Source organism: Typopeltis vanoorti, chromosome 15 (genome assembly GCF_054136105.1).
Source record: "Typopeltis vanoorti isolate ZY-2024b chromosome 15, IOZ_Tvanoo_1.0, whole genome shotgun sequence".
In the NCBI taxonomy this organism is placed as follows: Eukaryota; Metazoa; Arthropoda; class Arachnida; order Uropygi; family Thelyphonidae; genus Typopeltis; species Typopeltis vanoorti.
In genome coordinates, this window is record NC_143563.1 from 12,044,787 (window position 1) to 12,056,992 (window position 12,206).

Sequence of the window (12,206 nt, forward strand, 5' to 3'; positions counted from 1 at the left end):
AGTGTGCAATGGTAAATGCATTTTTTCAGAACACGATATTATAGAATAGAAAAAAGAAGCCTATGAAGTTTTTCTCCTATATATATATATATATATATATATATATATAAAGACATTCGTGACTCATTAAGTAATAATTAGGAGTCAAGTGGTAAGAAGCAGGGTACCTCCAGGGGTTTGGTTTTAGAACTCTTGCTATATATCTGTTAATGATTCTGGTTTAAATAGTAAGAGCAAAATTTCCCTTTCTGTTCACGATGTGAAACTGGGTAAATAGTAAACTGTTAGGATGACCTTAATATTCTTCAAGATGATTTTAAAAAATTTGGAAAATGAGACAGATAAGTGGGGATTAAAATTTAATGTAAGAAATGCAAGTACACAAGATTCAATATGAAGATAGATTTAGATGGAATACAAATGGAATGACATTGGAAGAAGTTAGTGAATATAAGATTTGAGTATTTCAGTTTATAACAAGTTCAGGAATCAATGCCCTTAAGTACTTGTAAGACCAATACTGGATTAGGGCTCTCAACTTTGGTCTGCTAGATTTGATTATGATAACATAAGAGTTACAAGATTTGGCTGGTTACATATAACACGTCAAACTTATCAGAAGGAAAGGAGACTTAAATGAATTTTACAAGTTGGTTCAAGGAAGATACAATGTTGGCAGTTAGATTCTATTTGAAATTTGCAGAGATAAGTTCTACTAGAGAGCATAACAAGAAGCTGGCAAAGAAAAGTTAGAATTTAGATAAATAGTTCATTTTTTATGCTCAAGGCAGACAATATACAAAATGACCTTCAAGAAAAAAGGGTTGTAGATGCTGATCATTTAAACAGATGTAGGAATGAAATGGATAAATGTTTGGCATAGAGAGCGGATTGCATAATTTCACTTTACTAACAGAGACTGAAGGGGACGTCAATCTCCATGGGCAGCCAATCTTAGGCCAGCTATCAGCTGGCCCAAGACTATCACTAATTATACATGGGATCTGGTGAAGAGAGGCAGCTGACAAGTGCCACCATCTCGTGGTCCCTAATCCTAGCATTATGTTTACTGTGCGAAAACATTGTGGGTTCTATGGTCAATTTTCATGAGTTTACAGGACAAAAAATTCATGTGCCCATGACAGAGTCAGCTAACTCAGGAACTGGTAAAAAAGGTTTAGTAAAGCTCCTCTAGTTGGCGTCTAGAATAGAACTTACAACACTCTTTCCATGGGCAATCTAGCACCATGGAAGGCACACAGGTGCTCATAATATATAATACAAAATATATACAGTAGATACCAGTTAACTGGGCCACATCAAGAATAGCATAATTTAGCCCAATGAAGTGGCTGTCCAAATTAAATGAAGTTGCACGTTAAGATGGTGTATGTACACAAAACAAAATAAAAGTTTTTCTTTTATTGCATAAAAAAACTACTGACTTATATGTAAACAATTGGCTTTCATTAAAGTCAAATATTTGCCATCGTGGACAGAAGTCAAAATTACGAATAAGGATTTTATAAGTGTATGCACAACTCTCAGTGGCTAACTGACAAATATCTACCTACTTTGCATGAGAAAAGGAAATTAAAATTGTGCACTGAGGTAGATTTCAGGTTGTGGTTTATGGGATCCCCCACCCCTTTCCAAATTTAACACTTCTTTTCCTCTTCCCTTTAACTCGGGAGAGGCCTTTTTCTGTCCAGGGCTTATAAAATGGCAAATGTTTTGTTTTCTAATTAAAGAAAACAGAATGGAAGTTAAGGATATCCCAATGGGAGATCTTAGAGAATTACCAAAATTTTACAAAATATGAGATATTCTTCGAGTCTGCATTTCTTACTAAATAAAAGGATTAAGAAGTTTAATTCTATCAACTGGAACAGAGAAATGTGAGTTATGCTTCATGGCACGAAGAACACCACTCCCCCATCCATTTTAGTATCTGTGTTTTCACGTAGCATTGCACTCAGCAGCAGAAGAATGGCAGACCTGCTAGTAACATATAATGGGCAATAATGAAGAGTAGAAACTCAAAGTGCTCATTAGGCATCCATATATTTTATATGCATTTTTCACATTTCATCTATGAAGGGAAGGGGAATAATTTATATTTTTTTACTATTTTGCCAAAAATCATATTCCTCTATGTGATAACTAGAAGAACTAAAGTCACAAAAAATAAATATTGTGGGGCAAGACTCATTCATTTATTAGAAAAATTAGATGAGCTTCAATATATTTAGCTGTCAATTAGCCAACAGCATAGTCAGGCAGTAGAGAACATATAAAAGATAAGAACACTTTAAAAACTGTAGTTTTGTAAAAAATGAAAGCAACAGATAACATAATACCTAATCATGCATGTCATTAGATACATCATGTGCTGTGTATTCTTGCATAGCATCTGTAGATAGTTAACACAAAACAAATAAGAGATTTCCAAATGTCATGAAGTATAGGGCTCTGGTCTTTGATCAAGGTGCCATGTAAAATAGTCACTTCAAAGACTCCTTAAACAGCCCAGGGATAAGGTTATCTTCTAAGTATGGCAATTAAAGTGGATGGCCAATCTATATCAAGAAGTTTTGGAGAAAATGCATCCAGTGAGGCAACTCTTTTTTTTTTTTCCCCTTTCGTATTCTGCATTGCCTACATGCTCTTTCTTATGGTTTTGGTATAACTCAGGGCATTTTATATACTGAACAATATCTTTAGGCAAATGTAGGAAGCTCTGTAAGATGTGGACACTTGTTTAAAGGTTGTTTGGATGTTATCCAAACAACCTTTAAACTGAAAAGATGTATTATCTGCCTTGATGTTACACTCACATAGGTCAAAGAAGTGGTGTGCTTGTAATTAATTTCTACAGATGCAAGAGAATAACAGTTTGTTTAATAACCTTCTTGAATAGTTGCTTGTAAGGAAATAGCTGAACAAGAGTTAAATTCTTTTTTTTTTTTTCATTATTCTAAATAATCCTTGAAGCACAGTTCTTTAAAGCTTTGTTGCGAAAGGTGAAATCAGCTGGCATGTAGCTATTGCCCCATGTGAGTTGGTTTTCTGGCTTAACTAATGCTTCTACTATTTTTTTTTTTAATCTTTTGTTTATTTTTTTGAAAAGGATACTCAAAATTGGCAATTAGTCATCCTTCTCAATCTTCAGCATTAATTTAATCTTGGGTTGGTGATTATCCAAAAAGCATACAACATCCTTTAGGTCTTTAAGAGTATGTTTCCAGATAATAAAAACACCATCTACTTATTTACAAAGCTTATAATGCTGTCAGCTAGTTGATGGTGAAACATATCAAAGTTAATCTAGTTTTTCTAATAAATCTACAACCTTACCTGGCATTATTTTCTTATTTCTTTATTTATTTTGTGAATCGTATTCCCTACTTATGAATAATTCTAGCGGTACCAATTTAATTGAATGCAATGATTTTTATATTATTGGATGAATTATTCTAAAGATACACATAAAACTTTAGAAAGTAATCATTTATATAACGAACATATATCTTATCTCAAAGTAGTGCAGTGAAAAATAACTATACTTTTTTTTTTGTTTTGCTTTCATTATTGACTACATAGTAATTAATTTATTTTATCTAATTTCAGAATCTTTCATCTCCTCTTGACTTTCCACGAACTATAAATTAAATAGTAAGTCTTGAAACAAAGGCTTACATGAAAACACTACAAAATGCAATCATTGGTGATTAAAAACAAAATATTTTTATCATCATTTAGATATGCTCTGATTAGGACAAAATGTCTCCATCTCTAGTATTGTAGGATGATAGCATTTGGTGTCTAAAAGCTATCCCATCAAATTCAAGCTAATTTGCTAGCATCAAAAATGCAGACAAACATTTTGTTTGTTTCCCCACCCTTTCCATTAAATAAAAGGGGAAAATTCACCCAGTCAGAGAATTCTCCCACTATTCTAATGTTTCAATGTTCATTGGCATTTTCCTAGGTGATCAGAAATTCCACTGATTGCTGAAAAGGCAACAGATAGCCAAATTTTACACTAAATGTTTATAGCATGTAAAGAAAGAATATTACAGCACATCCCAATTTCAGGGGGGAGAAAACTCTTAAGTTTTCCAAAACTGAATGGCTATGTTTTCATTTGGTAGCTTTATGATCTTCAGCATTAATTTAGTCTTGGTTTACTTATATCTTTTAAGGAAGGGAAATAAAATGGAAAATTTGGTTAAGGAGAATCCACTACTACCCTCTATAAAATACTAGTGTACCACAATACCTACTTGTGGATGTTATTCTAAATGAATAAGTAAAAACTGTTTTTCTTTATTTATTTATTGAAGTAGAGGAAAAGATGAATAACCCAGCTACTATCATTCCTGAAAACCTGGAATCATTAAGGATATGTTTTGGTATAATAATAACGATGCAGTTTACTTTTATTTGTCTGCAGCAATTGATGCAAAGAGAATTAGCTACAGTTCAGTTTAAGTTATGTGTTCTATACCAAATGCTTACTGCTCTTCTCTTTAAATAACTTCAAAACTGTTATCTATATTTCATTTTTTAAATACTCTTCAGAAGATAAATTATATATTTGCTATTTACAGTTATTTTATGAGCTTTTTTAAAGCTGTTTCTACATCTGGATAAAAAAAATGTTTTAATAAAATAATTTAATATCAAGTAAAAATAATCTACTATCAGACATTTTTGACAAAGAAAGATTGGGAGGTTTACACTTATCATGTAAACCTCCCAAAATCACTTTAAATTTTATAATTTATAATTCTTAGCCCATGTGCAGTATATATTTGTTATAAGCCTTGTAGCCTCTCTCATGTGTAGGAGAGATGTAAAAAAAAAATAAAATAAAATAAAGAAGAAAAATCATATTTTGTTATGTGTTCAACAGTGATTTATAATGAAGGAAATTAATTACCAATTATTACCAATTCTGAAATAAAAAGTATTAAAAATATGTTTAATTCATTCAAAAAATCTATTTTTAATTTGCAATAAGTTCATGCAGATATAACTACCATAAAATTAATTTATAACAAATTAAAAATATTTTGGATTCTATATAAGATGTTTAATTACAAAGTGTGGTTTAATTTTTAATTTTAAAGTTTAATTACAATATTTCATATTATATAACAATATATAACACTGTTATTATATAACAATGTTATATAACAATAGTATTATTGCTAATTTGATTAAAGAAAGGTAATAGTGTGATGTTCTTGCTTAATCAGATAATTCAAACACAAAGAGACATAAAAAATTTCTTGCCAACAGATTTCTCAAACCTCTTCTTGAAAGAAACAAGGATAAGAAAATCACGAGCAGAACAAATCAGTTTAAAGAGAGATAGTTCTCTTTATGAAAATATAGACCGCATTCTCAGTTTAAAAGAATATCATTCCTAATATGCATAATTCAATTTTCTGCATAGACACAAATTAAAATAAAGGTGTAACTTACTCGTCTACAGAGATTTCTTTCAAAAGAATAAAGCATGTGTATGATTTCCTAAAAATATATTTTCACAGAGCAAGACAGAGGGAAACAAAGACTGCTTTCTTTTAAAACTAATATAGACATAGGTAGAAAATTTGATATTTTGTATAAGTGTTATAAATAAGTGAATCTATGAGATAAAATTTAACATAATATTAAATACATTACTTGTATGAAATAAGGTCACAATACAAGATGGGTCGATAAAAATTTTTAACAAAAAATATAAATCCATACTAACATCAGCATTTTGATCTTTTAGAAAAATTATGCGGCATATTTATGGCAATATGATGCTTTTGAATAAAAAGGTATTAAAGAATAAAAATTTCTTTAACCTCTTAAGAATTGAACAAAATTTAATCAGAACCTTCACAAGGAACCAAACATCCCTTTTAAGGATTCCAAGCACTTGATCACTTGCCATAACAATGTAAACAAACAAACTTTTTGGGTATTTATAACATGTTAAATTTTTGTACATGAATAAAAATTAAAGTTGTAAACAAGTCAGCATACACAGTGTTAACTTCCAGTGCTGCTCAAGATAAATGATTAAAGACAACAATGTACACACACACTACAATGATTGTCAACGAATGAAAAACAATGAAATGTTATAGTTCAAGAAGCTACACTGATGTTGCAGCAGGCACCTCAAATGTTATGCATCTTTTTTCTGTACATCTCACTGATATGTTGTTTGTTTCTGAGGATTGGTGGGTTTCTTTTTGCATTCAAAGAATACACATGGCTTCTTTTTAGAATCCAAAGCAGCATTACGATATCTCACTATGATAGGAGTAAATGATCACATGACAAAATGATTTTAGTTGCTTAAAAAAAAATTCTCAAAACATCTTGTAGTTCTTAAACCTTAAAACAGTGCAACTAGAGATTTGTTTTTCTCTGAATTTATTTAGTGGTCTCCACGTAATAACTCCATCAGAAGATTAAAACTAGGCATGTCACCTTCTCTCTGTCTTGCTGCTAGGGATTCTTTGCCTACCTGACATGCTCGCTGCAATTCTGGAATCCTTAGCAAAAGTTCACCAAATTTGCTAGGTTGCTGTGGGTAATGTGTCCTCATATACTGTTGGAGAGCTTCTACAACCTGTTTTTGACAATGGCGTACCTTCTCAGGTTCCTTGAGGCCACTTGCATCTAATAAACATACAAAAAAAAAAAAAAAAAAAAAATGTATACTAGTAATTTATTCACTATTAAACTATGATTACAGTTTAGAATTATATTAGGCTTCCACAGAATCAAAGTTCATTGTAGGCAGGACTCACCAAAGAACTTTGCTTCAACATGCCAGCAGCACACTTACTCATTCTGAAAATGTATTCTATTCACAATTTTCTATGCGAAAGATGTATGTGCATTCAAAGCTTTCAGGGATGATCTCATGTTTTCCCACTACCTTGCGTAATATATCTCCTATATCTGTCTGATAAAACTCCTCTCACCAACTTATGTTTCAATCAGATCACCTTTCTGTTCCTATCTTGCACACTCTGCAATTCAGATTCTATCAATCTATCTTCCCAAATCAACATTTCACAGTACCAAGACAATCTTAGTCATTTTGCCCCTGATTCTCTGTTTCTTTGATCTCTCAGATAACCAAGTGACTAGATATGTGATCCAAATGTGACCTGATTAATGTCTTAACGACACTATCATCTCCTTATCTCTCCTAGCCAATATCCTTCTCATTATGGCTGCAATTTCAGAGTAACTCTTAAAAATTTTGAAATGCACCTCTGAACTTCAACTATATATCATTATCCAAACCTTTGCCACTACCTAGTGTGTGAAGTACCGTCAGTCAATATAATAATCCTCATTCCATCCAGAGCTTGTAGCAACACAACTCACTGGGATCTACCATTCAAACATCTCTGTAGCTAAAGCTATCATCATTTATTCATCCACATTCCCCTCAAAAATTAACAATAACTTGATGTGCAGTATTCTGCCAAACTGCAAAATCTAGAAGCATTATCATGTATGCAGCTATCTATCCAATAGCAACTTTAAAAACTCTTGCTTTCCTCTATAAAGTTTTCTATTTTCATTAATCCAGTTTTCTATTATAATATAACAACTCCATTTATCTAAAATTATATGTTGAGCATTTGATTTCATGGTGGTAATAAATTTAGTTTAATCCTTTATCCAAGTTAAGCAAACAGAGTTTGTCGAAACCAGTTGGGTAGTGGTTCCCTTAATGGATAGCATTATACATGTCTGCAAGGAGATGTACTTTGCATTATGGGAGATGCTAAGACAAGGAGTGACGAGAGCTTGATCCACCTTTACGAGTTGCCTCAGTCCTGAAGATACTTCAGGCACAAACTTTGTTTGCTTACACTTGGATAAAGGATTAAACTAAATTTATTATAGTCTAACCAAGTAGAAAAAAGAAACTTCCAAAATCCATGGTGAAATGGATGAAAATTGTAAGATCTATTGACCAGCTCAAAATTTCTTCATCTAACAACAATGTGCAAACCTTTTCATTTAACTACATAAAATCTTCTAATGCTTTTTCATTCTCTTAAGAGTAGGTGGCACCTCTCACCACTGTTGAGGTTGGGTGCATTACTTTAGCATGTGAAATAAATTATGATGTTTTTAATTCTAGCCAGTATTGTTATATGCTCATGCATGTCCTACAGTTGATTTTTCTGGCTGGGTTAAAATCATGAATTTCATATATAATTTCTTGTCAAATATATTGTCATGAAAGCTACAAGGCTATGAGGGCTTTACAGGCAAAATGACTAAAGGCAATAGCATCACTTATGTTCCAAACAAAAGACAACAGTATGACTAACTTTCATTGGACAAACACACCACTCAGAAAATGAATGACATTACATATAACTGTTAAACACAGTCCAGTCTATTATAAGGTGATATTATGCTGATTTGAATGATTAAGTGGATGGTATTTCCATTTTTTAATAAAAAGGATGTGGTTTCAAATCTAAACTCTGGCGTGGATGTTAGCAAATGCTTTTAGGTGGTGGATGAGTTTCGTTTTCTGGTGTAAAATTACCACCCTGATAACTAGAAGCCTATACTAACTTCATAAAGTGCTATATTTGGTCTCAAATGGTTTGGAGATTATACAACAACTGAAGAATGTGAACATTAGAAGATGAAATGATCTGTGGGATCTTTGAGCTAACTTCAAGTGTACACGAACAAATAAAAAATTTAATCATCGTCATCAAATTCCTGATATTTATACCCTTAAGTGGTGTACAGAATATGATAGTACAACATGAAAAATTTACATCATTACTAACTTCCTATTTACAATTTTCTACCAAATCAATCTGTTACCTGTCAAGACTCCAATACTATCAGATCTTATATTTCTATCTTCTAAGACACTTTTTACTGTATCAATCTACCTATATCTTGGTCTTCCTCTAGGTCTTTTTCCTGCCAACCTGGCAGAGAACACTTGTTTTGCTAATCTTTTCACCTGAGATTAGCTCTGCTAACACATTCTTGGATGCTAATGTCAAATTCCTTCCTAATATCCTCGTTTTCAATATGATATTGCCACTGATGCCATCTGTTCACACCCCTAATCTTTCTCAGGACTCTCATATCTGCAGTCTCTAGTCTTTGGTCAAGTGTTTTACTTCTAACCCAGCTCTCAGATCCATACGTTAAAATTGGTTTGAATACTATCTTGTATGCAGCTAATTTAGTGTTTTGGCCAATTTCTCTCTTATTCCATATAAATTTATTCAGTTGACTATCTACTAACTTACATACTTAATTTATTACTTATTTAATTAATTACATTTAATTTAATTACATTTATTTACATTTAATTTAATAAATTAGCTGTATACAAGACTGTGTTCAAACCAATTTTAACTTATGGATCTGAGAGCTGGGTCAGAAGTAAAACACTTGACCAAAGACTAGAGACCGCAGATATGAGAGTCCTGAGAAAGATTAGAGGCGTGAACAGATGGCATCAATGGCAATATCATATTAAAAATGAGGATATTAGGAAAGAACTTGACATTGTCAGCATCCAGGAATGCGTTAGCAGAGCTAATCTCAGATGGTATGGTCACTTAAATAGAATGGGAGAGGAAAGATTAGCAAAACAAGTGTTCTCTGCCAGGTTGGCAGGAAAACGACCCAGAGGAAGACCAAGATATAGGTGGATTGATACGGTACAAAGTGCCTTAGACGATAGAAATATAAGATCTGATAATGTTGGAGTCTTGACAAGTAACAGACTGATTTGGAGGAAAATTGTAGATAGGAAGTTAGTAATGATGTAATTTTTTCATGTAGTACTGTCATATCCTGTACACCCCTTGAGGGTACATGGCAGGAATTTGATGATGATGATGATGATGATGATAATAATATTTTAATTATTTTAATTTAATATTAAATATTTGATTTAATTAATATTAATTAAAATGAAACTTAACTCACCTACACACAAATTTAGAACAAAAATTTCTGAATTATGAGTTAGTCAGGAAGCACATTTCTTTTATATATATCACCAAGAACAAGCTACGTTCCATAACTTGAAATATATACAATGATCTCACAATTATCTGATTGTCAATGATCCAACTCTCGAATGGATAAGTGTATAAATTTCTGGTATAGCACCCTATAAATGTATCTCCAACTATTTGACCTTTCAGTTATGACCAGCGATTGATTTCCCACAGTAATGGATAACTAAGGGATTACCGTATTACCAGGAAAGATAGGAATGCGAAAAATGATCAGCTAAAAGATGGATATCAGGAACATACTACACAAATGGCAAAATCTGTTGAAAGATCATGCCAATAACACACAGATCAATTAGACAATAAAGGAGATGAAGCTCTAGATAAAAGCAAATTTAAATACAAAAGATTTTCAAAGAATCTAACAAAGCCATTTATGAAGAGTTTAATTTTAATGAACTGTCGCTAGGGTTTCTTAGTCTTGGCTATTTTTCTGTTTCCTGGACTATACAAATGGGGGAGGGGGGCTGAAAAGTTCTGAAAAACATCTAGAATCTACCACAATTCCTTCATGGTGATTATCACAACTTTTCAGTACACCCTTGTAATACTTATCATTTATCCAAGCCTTCAATTATTGGAATTGTGTGTTCTGTTAATCAAAAGGTTAGGTAATGGAAGTACATTTGTGTAGTGCTCTTCCAGAAGTCGGCTGATATGGAAGGGTGAGTTAACAGAAGGATCTTTGTTTAGAAGATTGAATAAACAGTAAATTACTATATATATATATACGTATGTACACAGAGACTCAGGACCATGGCTCCAGATTAAGATGTCATCAATATATCTTTTCCACAATTTTGGTTTCAAAGGAAAGGAGGAGATAGTTTTTCTTCAAAAGATTCCAAATATAGATTTACCAGTATGGGCGATACCAGATTACTCATGGCTAAATCAGAGTTTTGTTTGTAAATAATGTCCTTAAACTGGAAATAGCCAGAATTAACACAATGGGTTAATAAAGACAACTTTTTTGACAATTTATCTTTTAACAGAATAAGAACTTCTCTAGGTACATTTGTGAACAGGGAAACAACATCAAAACTAGCCATAATTTCTTCTTTTTGAATATTTATGAACTTCTCTAGGTACATTTGTGAACAGGGAAACAACATCAAAACTAGCCATAATTTCTTCTTTTTGAATATTTATGTTTTTGATACTTGAAACAAAATCAAAAGAATTTTTAATAAAAGAAGAAGTCAAGCTGAATAACCACTTTAGGGATTTTGCTAAATACTTTGAGAGTTTATAAGTAGGTAAATCAATGCCTTCTACAATTGATCTTAGTGGAGTATTTTCTTTATGAATTTTTGATTTTGATAACAAAAAAAGATAATAACAAAATACCAATAAAATATAAATAACAAAACGAAGAGATAATTAAATATTTCTAAGAAAACTGTAGTTGTTCTAAGAAGGTTGTTTGTATGGTTATGGAGTTTCTGAATTGGATCTCTGTCAAGAATCGAGTAAGTATCTGTTTGTATAATTGGAACATTTTGAATAAAATACTAAATTACTTATCAATAATAATATGGTTATTAATTAAAATGCATGAATTGATATCTGGTTAACAAAATATTATAATTTCGTTAGCTTTTCCAGTTACACTGATCAGAACCATTCATACTAATACTTAAAATTTGTTTTAATCTACAGTGGTTTAAATTTAAATTCTTTGTAATTCTATATCTGGCTGAAATGAACTTAGCCTATATTACAATAAAGAAATTCCCATACCTGATGTGAGTAGGATTATCACTTTGAGACTAACATATTCAGGCTGGTCCACTTGAAGTCGACGTAGGTGGTCTGTAAGATTAAGCATCCTTTCAATCACAGGATCAAGCCCAAGAGCTTGAGCTTCTCGAAGCGAAACTGACCTTCCATTTGATACACGTACTTCATTTGGTGTAGCCATAGAACGATAGCAACAGCTAAGAAGTAGTAACTCACACCAGGAATTAATCAAAAGAGCAGTCTGGTCATCAATCTGCAATGAATTTTGAAAACATATTTCCAATAATAAATACCAAAGGATGAAATTTTTACTTCTGCAAACATTTAAATATAGTAATTTATTCATATTATTAA

General features: G+C 31.9%; 1 protein-coding gene across 1 annotated transcript in view; it reads right to left on the minus strand.

The window, feature by feature from the left end:
• Positions 1 to 6,120: 6,120 nt before the first annotated feature.
• The window catches only part of LOC150098390 (nuclear hormone receptor FTZ-F1 beta-like), a 164,420-nt gene continuing 158,334 nt past the window's right edge, over positions 6,121 to 12,206 (minus strand). The window contains exons 8-9 of the mRNA XM_090405189.1: positions 11,853 to 12,105; positions 6,121 to 6,693 (exon numbers count right to left, since the gene is read on the minus strand). Coding sequence (XP_090261315.1) covers positions 6,449 to 6,693; positions 11,853 to 12,105 — 498 coding nt within the window. The 3' untranslated portion in view covers positions 6,121 to 6,448. The remainder of the gene's footprint in view (positions 6,694 to 11,852; positions 12,106 to 12,206) is intronic.